At 42.4% G+C, this 17,082-nt stretch overlaps 1 protein-coding gene across 1 annotated transcript in view; it reads right to left on the bottom strand.

Annotated features, from left to right (window-relative positions):
- Myo10 (myosin X) overlaps positions 1 to 17,082 on the bottom strand; it is a 203,951-nt gene that overhangs the window by 115,181 nt on the left and 71,688 nt on the right. Inside the window, exon 3 of the mRNA XM_026393627.2 lies at positions 9,149 to 9,307. Within this exon, the coding sequence (XP_026249412.2) occupies positions 9,149 to 9,307 (159 nt within the window). The remainder of the gene's footprint in view (positions 1 to 9,148; positions 9,308 to 17,082) is intronic.

Genomic DNA, 17,082 nt, shown 5'->3' with positions numbered 1-17,082 from the left:
GACTCTGTGCAGCTTGAGACTATGAACACATGCCACCCCCAAACATGAGGCAGGGCCAGGTACCAGTTTCCTCATGTTGGATTCCAAATTCCACAAGAATAAATAGCCTGGTCACTGTAACGGCTGTTCAGAAATAGAAAGTACATCCTATTTTGATGCACACAAAACAATTTTCTAGTCGGAAAAGTTCCACATACCTCACCAAAAAATACATTTCCTTGCCCATTTTAATAATTTGGAACAGCTGTATCACATATTGCTTTAAAATGTTGGGAGAAACTCACTGTGTCTCTTCAACCCCAAAATGTACCAATTCAAGGTTTGCAAAAGACACAAGAACAGGGACTCGGGCTGTAGCTCAGTGGCAGAGCACTTGCCTAGCATGTGTGAGGCACTCAGTTTGATCCTTAGCACCATGTAAAAATGAAACAAATAAAATAAAAGCATGTTGTCCATTACAACTACCAAAAATAAATAAATGAATGAATAAAGGCATAAGACCTAATATCTAACCCCCACCAGGAAAAAAAAAGTTATAATTTGACTTCACTATGGGTATATGCATCAAAACTGATGTTCTATATCTCAAATATATACCTTTTAAAAAAAATTTGTTACCAGGATTTGAACCCAGGGGTACTTAGCCACTGAATAATATCTACATCCCTTTTTATTTTGAGACAGGGCCTTGATGAGTTGCTTAGGGCCTCACTAAATTCCTGAGGCTGACCTTGAACTTGCAATCCTCTGCCTTCAACCTTCCAAGCCACTGGGATTACACTACACCCTATATATATCATATTTTTTAAAATCAAGTAAGAAAATCTGTAATGACCTAGGGGTCCACACTACTGTGTGGACATCACAGTTCCAACTAGGACATGCTCATGGTGTGGGCAAATCCTCAGTCCTGAAGCTGCCTGCCCTGGTCCTAAATCTCTCTGGGCCTAAGATTCTGATCAGTAGCAACAAAGCATCCTCAGTTATCTACCTAAATCAGAGATATTTATTATTGTTATTGCTAATGAAAATAAAACTTTTCATCAGCTGAAATGCACTGGGGAAACTAGTTGTGTAGAATTGTGCCATGCACATTTTCCTAAAGGAAAGAAGGTGTTTTTTTTTGTATGGGAAGTGGGGGTACTAGGGATTGAACTCAGGGGCACTCAACCACTAAGCCACATCCCCACCTCTATTTTGTATTTTATTTAGAGACAGGGTCTCCCTGAGTTGCTTAGTGCCTCATCATCGCTGAAGCTGGGCTTTGAACTCACGATCCTTCTGCCTCAGCCTTCTGAGCCACTGGGGTTACAGGTGTAGGCCACCATACCTGGCTTAAATGGAAGAACTGTTAAGAATCATTAGCCAGATATATCCCCGACCTACCATTCCCCTCTTTGTTTCTCCCTCAATCATCCGAGCTCAATGCGGCAATGACTCACTTTCTAAGTCTTTACTTTGAGTGCAACTTCAGTTTAAGTTACAAATCCATATACTGAGTGGTCTACTAGACATCTTCCCTTGGACATCCTGAGATGGCTCAAACTCATCATGGACAAGACTCTTCAAAACAGCACAGAGTTACATCCTGACTAATAGCACCAGCATCTATCCAAATAGTCCAGTAATCGTATGGAAATTCAGTCTCCTTGACCACCAAAGCCAATTAAACTCTTGGACTCTACTTCTTCCATCAGACTTTCATGGTTGGCACACCACCATTCCCATCTAGTTTACCGGTCACCTCTCCTCCCAGATTTGATGCCTCCTGCACTCATTCACTAACCTCTTGACAGAGTGGGTTTTTGAAAACGTTGGTTTGAATTTGACTCCTGCAATTTCCAAGAGTCCATTCAGCCTCATTAACTTGCACACAGAGCCTGTTCTTGCCTGCTTGTGGCTATCTTGCCAGCTGGTGATGTGTAGCCTTTTCTCCAGTCTTAAATCTAGATCAATGCATCATACTATTTTGATCACATGCTGATCTGCTGCCAGGAGAGCCACCCTCCTCCTTGGCAAATTCCCCACACATCCTGCAAATTCACGGAACTAACGCCTTGTCTGGGAGTTATTTTCTGACCCCCTTCTGGCTCTGATGCTCATTCTTTGTGCTCCCAGTATTTTTATTACACTCACAGTCATCTGAGCTGCAGTCAATAGGTTAGTATCTGACCTCACCAAATCAATTAAATGCCTTACATTTCTGTAATTTTCCAACAATTACTGTGAACAAAAATAGTTCTGCAGCCTTGGAGTCCAGTACAGAGCCTGGCACCTGGGCAGGGCTGAATCAGTGTAGATGTGGAGGGGGCACATGATCTGACCACCAATCCATCAAAGAAATTTGTGTTTAATTTTGTTCTAGTGTTCCATGCTCACTGCCCTCTACATAACAAATTTTTTTTTGTCTTGGTCCAATTACACAACGAAAATCAGTTTCAAGCAATTTTTAAAAATGTTAAGTATGCAAGTGTCTTGAAAAGAAGTCAAGATTACAATAGATAACTCATGAAGCCTGGCTCTTAGAAGTTCTGGCATTTCCACTTCATTTAATGAATTTCTTTTCCTTTTTAAAGACTGACTGGGACTTGTTTAGTTTTTGTTTGTTTGCTTGTTTTGTTTTTTAGGTGCTGGGAAGCAAACCCAGGGTCTCCCATGTGCAAGGCAAGGCCCTACCACTGAGGTACAACCCCAGCCCTCAAGTGAATTTCTGATTCAAATCCTCTCCTTGTTAAAAGCAATCTGAACAGAGGGGGAAAGTAAAGAAAGACAAAAAACAGTTTCTAATTGCCACTATCATGTGCTGATGTGGAAGTGGCCACTAAAGAGCATAAATGTTTGGTAAAGTTTAAAAATATATATAGTCAAACAGATGGTTATAATTATCTTCTGGCAACGTAAGTCTTGATTTCAAGTGAGAAAAGAAAAAAAAAAAAAATCCCCAAGCCAAGAACCCCTTGGCAAACTGCACCACATTCAGCTGTTCCTGGTACGTGTCATACATCAAGACTGACCATCCGACCTGGGATCATCCAGTGTCCATGAGGGGCACACTGCCACTGGATACCGCCTTTGGAAAGGGATGGAAACAAACCTAACAGTCTACTTTGGGGAGACTCAACGTAAGGAAATGAAACACACATTTTGATCTGCATGTCCCCTAAAGAGAAAACTCCGTCCACGGCAGAGCTTGGCTGGTCTGCGCAATGCGAACAGCTGAGATCTCCCTGCAGGTGAATAAAATCAATAGTTCTTTAATTGGCTGGTGACTGCTAACATTCACAGAGGCAGGCTTCAAAGTTAATTCAGGAACATCAAACACATTGGTGCTGGAATGCCACCTAACCAGAGAGGGATATTTTTGAACCACCTAAAAATACATTAGCTGTGAACCATCTTTTGTGCTTAAGAAAGCATGTATCTTTAGACACAGCCTCACTTCTTCAAATGGGCTCCTTTGATTCTGATCTTTGTACTGTTTGTTCAGCAAGACCAACAAACTACCCAAAGGGCCGGGTGTAGCATGGATGGGCTTCCTCTGCAGCCCTCCTCTACTCCATAATTGCAGGCGAGCTCCCAGGTTCTCTGCAGCTCCCCGTGATGTGGTTTTGAGCCGTTCCTTAGTGGTTGGGAGAGGAGTCTCCTCCCCAGAGCTCCACAAGTCCTCTAGTGGAGGGAGTGTGCTTCTTCTCCATTTGGCAAAAGACAAAACTGCCTCACCCTGGAGCTTGGCAGTCCCTGCACCGTAGACTCAGGGCTTACAAGCCTCGCCTGCTCGTGTCAACACTGTTTAGTGGCTGGGCACATAATCTGAGATGATCTAGGCTCCAGAGGATACAGTAGGAGAGACATCCAAAACCCACCTGCCCTTCCTGCTCTCCTCAAGAAGCTGCCAAGACCATCAGCACCATGTCTCCTCACCGGCCTTTCTGCTTGACAAGGCTGGATCAGCACTGTGGATCAGCACTGAGGATGGAGGCTCCATCCTCCCTCTCCACGCTTCTCAGATCTGCTCTCTCACTTCCGCAGCTCCACTGGTCTAAAACCCTCATGTGTTCATGAATTCACTGAATTCCTGCAACCCTCTCTCCGCCAATCTACTCTTTCTATTGGCATCTCCTATCACTTCCCTATCCACTCTTCTAAACATATTTTCTCAGGGAAATTTTCCCTTCAAAAACTTTTATCCAGGGCTAGGGATATAACTCAGTTGGTAGAGTGTGCCTTGCATGCACAAGTCCCTAGGTACAATCCCCAGAATAAGAAGAAAGAGAGAGAGAGAGAGAGAGAGAGAGAGAGAGAAGAAGAAGAAGAAGAAGAAGAAGAGGAGGAGGAGGAGGAGGAGGAGGAGGAGGAGGAGGAGGAGGAGGAGGAGGAGGAGGAGGAGGAGAAGGAACCTTTATCAAAAATGGTATGCTTGGACTGTGGTTGTGTCTCAGTGGTGAAGCGCTTGCCTAGCACATTCAAGGCTCTGGGTTCAATCCTCAGTACTATATAAAAATAAATAAATAAAATAAAGTATTGTGTCCAACTACAACTAAAATGCAAATATTAAAAAAAATGGTATGCTCTCTATACCATCAATCCCAAACTTTTCAGATTAGCTGCATGAAGGGAGGGTCCTGGCCTGTACTACTGACAACCTGGGCCAGATTCCTCCTTGGGGCAGGGCTGCGCTGTGCACCTTAAGATGGTGAGCAGCATTCTTGCCACTAGTCACTAGATACCATTAGTTCCCCCTCACCTATCTGTGACAACTAAAAATGTTTTTCAATATAGCCAAGTATCCTCTAGGGGTAGGATCATCCAAGCTGAGAACAAATACATTATTGTTTTCTAAACCTCCTGCCTATTCCATCTCATTGCTCAACATTGCCCAACAAACATCTGAATCCAAAACAAGAACAACCTTCTATGGATTCAGTAAGGTCTACACACCAGGGCTGGGAATGTGGCTCAGGCGGTAGCGCGCTCATCTGGCATGCGTGCGGCCCGGGTTCGATCCTCAGCACCACATACCAACAAAGATGTTGTGTCCGCCGAGAACTAAAAAATAAATATTAAAAAAAAAAAATTCTCTCTCTCTCCTCTCTCTCACTCTTTTAAAAAAAAAAAAAAAAAAAGGTCTACACACCAGACTATCATCTCTCAATCTTTCCACATAGGGTCCCACCAGCCTTTTCTTCTAATCAACATTTAGACCTCCTTTATAAAGACCATCCTCTCCATAGAGCTTGTTGTAGCAAGTTGAGGCTTTCTGACCCACCCATAGGTTCTCTCTCCCCAGCTCTTACTCTTTGGACCATGAACACACACCCAGTCATTCTCTCCTAAGTCTTAGAAACATTACAGGTGTAAGTACTTGTCCTCACCAGGTCTTACCAGGTAGTAGGAAGAGAAAGGAGAGTGAGGACAAGAGGTTTAGGGTAGAAGCCAGGGGTCGTTGGGAGCCCGAGTACTGGGCAGAGGTCTCCACTAGAGGATGGGAAAGTTAAGAGCAGGAGCCTCAAACAGCAAGACCTGGAGTTCCAGGAAGGGAATCAGCAGTAGAGCACAGGACAAGGGGGCGCATAGCAATGGCAGGAGACTGGGGCTGCCCTAACAGTAAGAGCACCAGCAGCATGGCTCAAGCCAGGTGCCAACAAAGATGTGTTGCCCAGGGCAGGCGTCTACCCACAGCATCAGTTAAGGGGCCCAGGTAAGCGTTAGGGGCAAGGTCAAAACCAGGACTACGTCACCCGCACGTGACGTTTCACTCAACAAGAGACTTTCTTCAATTGTTCAAGATGGTAAGCTGGGCACTGGCCTTGGTTTTGTCTCCTTGCTAAACTCCAGGCTTTGAGGCTAGGGCCAATGTTGTAAACCTCTTTAAGCCCCATCGAACACAGTGCCAAGCTCAAGGCAGGAGCTTTCTAAATAAATGCTTACTCATAGGAGAGGAACAAGTTGGATAGGAAGCTAAGTTTCTAAGGCTTTTACCTATTTTAAAACAACCCTGCCAGATGGCGGAGGGGGGGTTAGCTTTAAAAAAACAAATTAACAAAGCAGACATTTTGAAAGATTAAATTATTCATATAGAGCTGAAGAGGAGGTTAGAAAAGGGAGGCTGGACTTTGATTTGTTTAGCCTGAAGGCTTTTATCTTTTCATCATTCTCTACAACACTTCAGTGGGAAGATGCAGAAACCTAGGGAGAAAAGAAATAGTTTACTAAGTTCTGATAAAGTCCTTAGACAAAAAGCCTGGTCCCCAAGGAGAAAAGCTAAAGGTCCTTCTTAGCAGAAAGAGCTGACTTCTCTACCTGGAGGTAATTCCACTCATCAGCAACCTGGGTGGCCTGCCAGCTCAGAGCACAAAGCCAAAGGAGGATGGGAAATGCACACACGAGTGGGCGGGAGTGGTGAGCACAGGGACAGCAGCTGAGACCCTTCTCATAATGGGAGGCAAAACAACAGCTCCTCCCCAGAGACATTCACAGTCACCCTACAGCCCAGTCAGGTATAGAAATGGGTCTTTGCAGATTAAGCATGAAGATGTGATTATAAACCCTGAGATGGGAAGAATACCCTGTGGGTGTGACCAAGAGACCCTAGCAGGGAACCCCTCTTGGCTGTGGGTGTGGGAGGAGACAGAGGCAGAGAGGAGGAGAGATTTGAAGCTACAAGAAGGACTCAATCACCAAATCAGGGACTGGATCTATGACTTCTAGATGTTAGGAACAGCACTCATGTGACAATCAGCAAGAAAACTCGGACCACTGCCCACAACCGGAAGGAGGAACAGTGATCCTCCATTAGAACCTCCTGAAGGTGGGCGGGGGGCAGCCCTGCGACCCACTGCCTTCAGCCCAGGGAGACCCCTATCAGGCTTTTGACCTACACAAATGCAAGGAAATAAACTGATTGTTTTAAGGTGGTACACTTATGGCAGTGCGTTACATCAGCAATAGAAAACTAATATAATACCTCTGGCAAAATTCAAGTCATTTCCCCCCCACCCCACAATCTTTTAAAGATATAGGCAGGTATTTCTGAGATGAAATTCAAGGTAGAAAAGTGGTGGCTTTTCTGACAGTGGTGGTTTTGTTTCTATGTGAGTAGTCTGGCAGGTGCTGCATCCCTCACAAATAACCTCAGTGGTAATAGCAAAATCATGGGGGCTGCCCTATGGATAATAATACAATTGTCCACAAATCAGAGGAAGGCATATATATAAAAGCACAATCAACTGAATTGAACTGCAAATTGAATGCACGAAAATCCTGAGTTTTTCCCTCAAAACACAGGAAAAAGACCTTCAGTCCATGATCCTATTCAAAGGATTGGCTGGGCAATTTAGCAATGAAACTTAACATCATTATTATTTAAAGGGAAAAAGAAAAAAAAAAAAAAACTTACAAAGGCTCTGCCTTTGTACTCTTAGATAGGTTTTTCCTTCCAATGGACTTACGAACTTGAGTCTTTTCTGTAAAGACAAAAAACTATGAGTTTAGAAATGCTTAAAAGAGACATACTCCAATAAAAAAAGAACCCTCAAAATCTAGCTTCATATCTTGGTATCAACTAGAATAGGCTATCTGTAATGTGTGGCAATTATTTTACAAACGTTTATTGCACAACTGCCAGGCGCCTGGCAGTGTCCTTGGCTCAAGGAAGGCAAAATAAGTCCTTAAAAAACCTGGCAAGTAGTTACATGACAGTGTGGGGGATTTAATAATGAGAATAGCTGCAGAGTGCAGCAGTAGCAGAACCCTGAGTAATGGGTGTTCCACAGCTAGTTAATTCACTAGTCACATGTAAGCAGATTTTGGAGAAGGAAACAAAAGAATAAATGCACATTCTGCCAACACATGCAAAACGCAGAATATGTGGCCACTTTTACATAAACATGGATAAACATTACCTTTTCTGAAGAACATATGGAAACCATTCTAATCTAGAGACTTATGGTAAGCAAGCCCAGCAAGTCAGAGGACTACAACACGATTGACAGGGCTGCTTGAAAACATTTGGCAAACATTAGGTCAATCTGGCAAAAATGACACTTTCACAATGTAAAAAAAGGCAAATAAACATACTTTTTTTTTTTTTTTTTTTAAGTTGGGGAAAACGAAGCATTAAATCCACAAATACCTGGTTCTTCCTCTGTCCTAACCATTCCTCCCCAAGTTAAGGGATACTGTAGAGTACTGAGTAGCCAGCATACCTGGGGTTTCGGGCAGTACCTCCTAGTCATGTCAAAGGCTGATACTATTATTAATCAGAACCCCAACATTAGCAAAGTTACAAATTACTCCTAAAACTTACTAAAAGGTCAGAATTTTTCAAGTATCAAAATTTGGCACTTTTTAAAATTATATGAATTTGAAATTGATAGTTTACTATTAAGACTTGCAAAAAGGCATATGGAAAGGGGAAATACACAGGTCAATAAATCTTTACTTGCAAAGAGGAAGATGGAAAAAGGAAAGAAATACAGAGATCAATAAATCTTCACAGATAGTGTAATATCTGTACTTTAATGTCAAAAAGTTATTAGAAGTAATTTTTACATATTACTTTATAATATAGGTTTATTTAAATTTCATGAAACTAAGGAGAAGAAATGCACGAGTGCTTTTTTTATGGACATTTCTCCCTTCAAAATAGCAAAACAGCAACCCCACAACTTGGAAAGTTGAATTCCCTTGAATGCAAAAATCCCCCAGGAAGAGCTCCAGAGCCAGGAAAAGCAGTAAAGATCTATAAAAACAGAAAACTGAAAAAAGAAAAGAAAGAAAGCAACTTAAACTTTAGGTGGCCTGTCTCCAAGTCAACATTTGCCCCAGTCCTTGATGGAGAAAGCCAAACAACTCCAGGTGACTTCTTAGTCCCTTACAACAGGGACAGGGCGTGCACTCGAGAAGGAAGAGGGCAAATGACCTCAGTGTGCTGAAGGTCCTTCAACAGAAACCAAAGCCCCTCTGACAAAATCTGGGCAATAAACCTAAGGAGAAGATGGTTTGTTGAATCAAGTTTCTAATTTGGTAAAACCCTCGGAGACTGTTTTACTTAGATTAACAGAGGTTCAGGAAATACACTGGAAATAAAAATAAAGAGTCACTCAAACTTGAGGAACTTCTTCTTGAAGAAATTAGAGGTGGAACTCACATATATCTGATTTCTCTTATATCGCTGGAACAGGTTGTACATGATGGAGCCTCCGTGGAGCTCAGACAGGGTGGCCATGTCGTCCACACCCTCCTCGTTCATGGGGTGCATAGGGGTCACCTTCTGCTGGGTGATTGTGCTCTGTTTGTAAGTGAACACCTGCGGGAGGGAGACAAACTCAGTTGTTTAGTCAGCAGTAAATGGTTTTCACAGAAGCTTCCCCAACCAACAACACCATCTCAGTATGAAGATCCTCAATTAAAAAATACTGCAAAGAACTTTTCATTTTCTTTAAGTCAGGTGACATAAAGAAAATGAAAAGTTCTTTGCAGTATTTCTAAGGGAAGCAATTATTTGACAGTTGCTATCAGATATTTCTAAAAGACATTAGTTTAAGCACTAACAATTCTTTGAGAAACATAGAAATTACAAATCTATAGTTCATTTCTCTGTGTATTTCTGCAATTGCTATATAACATCTAAGGAACTAGCTAAGTCCTTAGAAAGTAATTTGGCTTTCCCAAAAGATGTTTTATATTGGGTCATACAGTAATTTCAAAGCTTCAGTAAGGTTCAGTAAGGTTCATCAATTAAGTATTATATAATTTAAGTTTTAGTTTTAATAGTTCAAATATTATATAAATTCTTATTTATTCCATATACATTCCATGTATCTGTTTGAAGACTGGAACATCAATGTTTAGAAAATATTGCTGGCCAACATGCCCTCTCAACCAAGACATATAACTATTCATTATCTATAGGCTAAACAGATCCATGTTCAGAGTTTTTAAAAATTTGTTTCATTGACAAGCTATATTCCTTAAAATTCCCAACAGCAGCAATGAGTGCACATACACACTGCTGCTTGTACATCAAGAGACAGTAGGCTTGATTATTGAGTTTAACATGTATTTGTGAAGACCTGCTCAGTGATCTTTTATCATAATGGATCTGGTATAGGATGAACCACACACAGCAAGTTAAGCCCCATCAGTTGACCAAAGCTTGACCAGCCTCCAAACTAACAAATGTGGCAAAACCATCTGATTATGGAATTCTCCATATTTACTCATTTACTAGTTGGTAGAGTTTTGTATTTGTTGGTTTGTTTGTTTTTTGTGGTGCTGGTCATCATACCTGGGGCCTTGGGTTCTATCTCTGAACTCCATATCCAGGCCCTACCAGTTAGTAGATTTTATGCTACTTTAATTGCAATCATCATTTAAGTAAAACAAAAATGCCAATAGGTTTTTTTTTTTTTTAAAAAAAGGAAAGATGTAAGCAACATGAAAAACATAAAACATACAGCCTTCCCAAGTATACACTCACAGGTACACATACACAACAATTTTCTGGAATATTTGCAGAAATTTTAAATTGGAAATTATATATTTAAAAAGCAACTAGCTACCTACATGGCTAACAAATGGCATGTTTTTGCAAAAGTGAATAACACACCAAGAATTGCAAAAATACCAACCCAATGGTTTTCCTGAGTCGTGAGAAGTGGCATGTTTTATATTTCTGGAGAAAAATAAAAGCTTTACTTGTGGCATTTCTGCCACATGAACCATAAAAGTTGGTCACAACCAGTCCTGAGAAAGTGCTCGAGGCCAAAGCGGGGACCCACCCATCTCTCCTGAGCAAGAGCCATCTCATCAGCTGCTCCTTGGGCTCGGACCTCCACCAGCAGAATGAGGCAGCACGGGTGGCCCCACCTCAGGGCAAAGGGGCAACCTGCCATGTGAGCACTCAGGCTGGGTAGAGGCCTAGGGCTGCAGCAGAGTGTAGGGTAGAGTGCGCCACGTCCAGAAAAACAAGTATTAAAGCAAAAGACACAAGGACATTCGAGAATGAAGAAACACATGACCTTTCATTTTGAGTCATAAATACCATGGAAGAAAGTTAAAGAAATGGAAACTCAGGCCAACAGTAAAAGTAGTCCTAAGGCAACCAACAAAATTCCAGATGTTAAGCAATGACACCCCTCTGACCTTCCCAGCTTGCCACATCCCTGGGACACCCATCTAGGCAGGAATTCCAGAAACATGGCGGTTGGACAGGGTGGCTGGGTCTTCCATAGAAAGTGACAATGGGGTGGGGCAGTGGCAGAACCGGCCTGGCCCCATCAACTTCTGGCCAGCTGAGGAGTGGAAAGGAGGAACTGTACCACCTCCCAGGTCTCACCTCACTCTGCAAGCTCAAAGTACAACTCAACTCGCCTCCAACACTTTCTTCCAGAAAAGAAGACAGGGCACCAAAGCCAGCACAACTATCTTCTACCCAAGGCTCTGTCGACTCACTGTCACCAAGTCTTTCCTAATGTTGACAAAACTGTGCCTATCAGTTTCTTACTGAGTATGTGAAGCAATCCAGAATTTAAAGACAGAAATTATTTAGAATATTAAAAAATTTAGCTATAGGTAAGATCATATTGATGATGCTTTCTGGAAATAATCATATATACCCTACAATACTTAGTGTGTGTGTCTCTCTCTCTTACATGCACACATGCAATGATAACTCTATGTTATATGTAAATATTTTCTTTTCTTTTTAATGTACCGGAAAGAGCAAGACAGTGCATGAGTCCAAATGAACAGCTCAGAGCTGGGTACAGTCACTGAAAAGAAAAAAATGCTGTGATCTGTAAACAGAGTCCCCATCTTCTGTGTACAAAATGTGGGCACATGACTGTTCTGGAAGTGGGAAAATCAAAAACAAACAAACAAAAAACTCCAACTATTCATTCTTGTGACTTCTGGATCATGTTGAGAGATAGACAAAATAGGAGGCTATAAACAGAAAAAAAATTTAAAAGCATATGTCAAGATACAGGGTTGCAGCTGATAAGAAAAAAGAAACGGAAAAGTAGAGAAAAAATGTATTTGTGAAGGAAAGGAAGGATGATCATCCATCCAGAAATGGGTTAACATTGCTAAAGATCTTGGAACAGTATCTGGCACATATAAATGTTCGAAAATTTAAAAATTCAGAAATTCCATTCAAACCAGGCAGCTAGGGACAGAGCTTACATTCCAATTCAGGGGAAGGAAGTGAAAAACAAGCATCCAAGTAAATACTCAGCATCACTGATCCACTGACGGTAATGAATGTCTACAACCTGTAAATGAGGGGAAGAAAGGACAAGGCCGACCAAAGGGACTTATTTTACATCAGGTGTTTGGGGACAGCCTCACTGACAGGTGAACATCAAAGGAGAAAAGCTACCGAGGTAAGGGACACAATGTGCCCCTGCATTCTGGTGTCTTAATGCATTACTGGTTGAATGAACAACTGATTTAATTTGGAAAGATTTCAAAGGATTAATAAGACCCACGATCCTACTCAAGAAGTTTTAAAGAGAGCCTCTTGAACTATCAAAAGTCACTTCTATGTGTAACAATTAATGGAGTACGAGTTGTGCAAGATTATTCCCAAGCAGCAGAGAAGAAACTTCCCAGTTTCAAGAATGAGGTTCTTTTAAACAGGACTGTTTCTAGAAGAAATGACAGCCACAATGCAATAATAAGATGTATTTCTAAAACCCAACTCAGAATAAGCTGAGTTACTTCAAGGGAGCAAATACCAGGAAAAATGCTATGTGTTTAGAAAATGAGCCAAATGTGGAAGATTCATACACAGGAAATCAACTTAGGGGAAATCAACTTAGAGCAGTTTGGAACAAACGGCTCTTGTTATAGAATTATAAACCACTGGTCACAAGATGAACTGGGTTTGTGTGGGGGCAGAACAGAGGTAACCAATCAACACTAATGGGGAAAAAAAAAAAAAACTCAGAGATTTGACCAACCATAGGTCCACTGCTGCATAAAAAATGAAAAGGCATGGAGTCAACTAATCAGATAAAACAGGTTTTATCTTTAACCATAGAACAGTACAAATATTTCAAGGAAGCCCCTACCTGCTTGTACAGTCTTTATAACGTACAGACATTTACAGATTTCTTTTATTGCAATTCATCAGGAGCTTTCAGACATAAAACCTAACCTTCCCAACTGAAGATAGTAGAAATGAAAAAAAGCCTGACATGATCAACAGAGGGGACACAGGACATTCTCAGTCATGGCAACATCACCTGACGTTAGCCTAAAATTTCTGTTAGAGCAGTGGTTCTCGATTTCGCTCCCCAAGCACATTTGGCAGTGTTGGGAAACATTTTTGGTTGTCACAGCCTAGGGGAGAGGACATGGGTGCCAGTGGTACCCTGGGCAGAGGCAGGAATGCTGCCAAACATCAAGCTATGACCCAGAAGTGCCAAGCATGAAGTACAATGGTCTAGAAATGCCTAACGTGCCAGAAAACCACATGTCCACCCAGGTACCAGAAAAAGTGCAGCAGTGAGCCAGAGCCCATGAGCAAACTCTTCCTAACACACAGAAGTACGTGTTTAAAAAAAATCAAAGAGATAAAAACAGTGAACAGAGGCCAATAAAATCAGCATGGCAATACCATCTAATTCAGTGTTTTATTATTCTCCACAGGACCCAGGCTAAGAAGGGTGAGGGTGAGGGTGAGGGTGAGGGTGGTGATTTCCAGGCACTGGGATTTGCTAACTGGGATTTTCATTAGCATTTTCTAACTATACTGCCTTGTGGTCCAGCACTACTGTCCACTCCATCTCTGCTCCTGGGAATTGTCCCCCTGCTCTTTCCTGCCCAGATCCTCACACCTCCTCCTGTGCCTGGACTGCTGTCACCCTGCTACTCTCCTTCAGGTCTCAGCTCAAATGGTATCTTCGTGGCCAACACTGAGACACTGACTAGAGGACACCCTGCCCAGTCCTGCTCCAGCTGTCTTCATAGCTCCTTTGCAGTTCCTGGGGGCTTACCCACCACCTGGCTTCAAAATCATCACCTAATCCTTCCACGCTAAACATTCTTGGTCAGGATCTTTCAAACTCTTCTGACCACAGTTATGTTTTTCCATTGTAAACTATTGTAGAGTCTCATCAGTTTCATAAAAGCAACACTTACCCTCACCATCTCTTGAGAAGATGCTGGTGCCATGCTCTTGAATCTCCCTGTTCCCAGAACTCTGGGCCAAATAACCCTCTATTGTTAACATATTACCCAGTCTCAAGTACCTTGTTATACCAACAGAAAACAGACAACAATGTTTGATGCTTCCCCATATTTACTACCTATTTCATTTATTTTAAATGCTGGAGGTGATCCACACTGATTTATACCTCCCTACTCCAAGGGCGAGAACCTTGCCTATCTTGTCTCCCAGTGCTCAGCCTTAGCCCACTATACACTCAATACATACTGAGTAATGGCCTTGGCCCTCAAAATGGGTTTAATGTGTATGAAGAGGCAGAAGGAGATAAGGAGCAATCATAGCCTTGGAAATCACATTGAGCTGGACTCATTTCCCCTTAATACATGCTATTACTCAAGGGCAAGGAGTATGTGTCCTCATTTCTCCAACTCTTGATTTTCCCCATCTCTAAAATAAGGATGATGATGATGATGGTAAGAATACTTAACTCATAGAATCCATGTGAAGACTAAAGAAAATAATATAGGCAAAAGTCATAGTGACTGGTACCCAATGAGAACTCAACAGAAGTAGCTACTGGGCTGGGGATGAGGGTCAATGGCAGAACACTTGCCTAGCATTTGAGAGGCCCTGGGTTCAATCCCAATTACAGTGGGGAAGACAGCTATTCCTATGGGGACACAAGGAAAGGAACAACGTAGAGTATCCCATAGGGAAATAATCCAGAGTTTAGGGAGTAGAGGAGCCCAGGCTGCAGATGAGGGTCTGAACACCAGCTTGCTGGAGGAGAGGATGAGCAATAGGGCAGGAGGTGCATTCAGCCTATATTTTTGATGACAGCCTTGCCTGTAAGACACCTGGTGAAAAACTCTTTGAACATAACACTTGTTTCCCCCATTTTCATCCCTCTGCACAAATTTGGCTGGTCTTGTTTACATTTTCCTTGAAATTGTACCTTGCTTCAGGGGATGCATCTCCTAAATTTCCTTCTTTCTTTTATGTATTGGCTCAGTAATTCAGGAACCAAAGTAGTGACTGGCGACAGAGGTTATTAGCCATCTGCCTCCTGACACATGGCTAGCATGAGCAGTCACACAGCAGCCTTGAGCTCCTGAGTGGAGCTTCACGGGCTCTGCGCTGCCAGTGGCTGGCATGTGCTCTCCCCAGCTCCACGATGACAGTGGGCTCTCCGCACCTGTGCACCCTGGGTCCTCAGATTCAACCAACCACAGATGTGGGATATCCAGGGGGTAAGTGTCTGTATTTGTTGTTATTCCCTAAACAATCAGTATAATAATTATTTGCGAATTTACATTTGGTATTGTATTTGGTATTATGGTAATTTAGAGATGAATTAAAGTATATGGGAGGATACCCCTGGGTTACAGGTAATTTGCATGCTATTTTATCTAAGGGATTTGAGCATCCACAGGTTTTCATATCCTAAGGGCAGTGGTCCTAGAACCAACTGCCAGGGGATGCCAGGTGGGGACTGCATTCTCCATAAATGCACACTGTTGTGTTTCTTTGCAACCAAGGTCTAGAAATGACAACCCAAGGATTGTGAGTCCAGACTAAGAAGGCAACAGTTGGCCTAACTGAAACTCTTCCTCAGCCCATTGCTTTTGCTGCTGCCTCAGGAGACTGAGGACACTATTTGAGGGATGAACATGTAAAGTCCCCTAGAAAGTGAAATCTCATCAAAAGCAAACTGATACTGGTCCACCCCCAGGGTGCAGGGGAAAGTAATAGCAGTGCCCTGTGTTCAGCTCCACCCCATCAGAGACTCAGCACCCTAGCTGTCATGGCACAGGGGGTTACAACTATCTTTATATAAACGAATATTCCGAAACTTTGCTAGATAACCAACTTCTAAATATAGATAAAACAATAAAACAAAAACTGCTTTCAATTTTTTTTTTCAGTAAAAAAAACTGAAAAAAAAAAACTGAAAAAAAAAAAAAAAACTGAGGGTCTCATGCATGGTAGGCAACCACTCTACCACTGAGCTACATCCCCAGTACTTTTTATTTTGAGACAGATCTCACTAAATTGTTCAGGCTGACCTTGAACTTGTGATCCTCCTGCCTGAGCCTCTGGAGGAACTGGATTATAGGTGTGCACCACCACGCCCAGCGTAGTGAGGTTAAGTCATTTCAATTGTCATCAGGTTTTCAGCACCCCATGTATCATCTGGTACCAAAACAAATTAAGGAAGTGGGCCAGGCAGAAGAAATGGGTACTTACATGCATTGGCTGCTTACACTGGGTACACTGATTATGGTACCTCATTTGGTCCACAGAAGGGGAAGAAACACTGTTGCTCAATTTTTTAAGGATTAATTCACAGAGGATCAGATAAGTTGGGGAACTTGCCCAATAGCACATAGCACGGGGAAGCATTCCTGGGAGTCTTTAAAAGGCATGCATGGTGAAGTCATACCTGTGAGGGTCAAAAGACACCTTTGAATTCCTGTTCAATTCAGTAATTGAGGGACACCTGTTGAATTCCAGCTCTGCCAACTATCTGCTGTGAGCCACTGAGCACATTCTCAGCCTGAGATGATCTTCAAGTGTATAGAATGAAGCAGCCTGTCTCCAGGGCCAGACGCTGAGATCAGAGCTATGAATGTAGGCTTCCCCCAGAGCCTGCCTACTTCTCCCTCCATTTTTGTGGGTTGTTCCTCTTCTGCACTGATTGAGGTCAGGGGGCAGAGCGGTGGGCAAAACCATGAATGCAGGGGCAAAGAGCTTGCTCAGGGTGGAAGAAAAAGGAGTACAAAGGGCAGAATTCCAATGGCCCTTTGAAAGACAGAGAAGGGGGAAAGAAAGGCCAGTTTTCATCTCCTTCCCCAGGGTCTAGGTTTAGTCTTGTTCCATTTTTCACTTAAGTACTCTCTGATTTC

The sequence above is a fragment of the Urocitellus parryii genome, chromosome 1, assembly GCF_045843805.1.
Source record: "Urocitellus parryii isolate mUroPar1 chromosome 1, mUroPar1.hap1, whole genome shotgun sequence".
In the NCBI taxonomy this organism is placed as follows: Eukaryota; Metazoa; Chordata; class Mammalia; order Rodentia; family Sciuridae; genus Urocitellus; species Urocitellus parryii.
The sequence above is the reverse complement of the archived record's forward strand: the minus strand, read 5'-3'. Positions and strand labels throughout refer to the sequence as shown.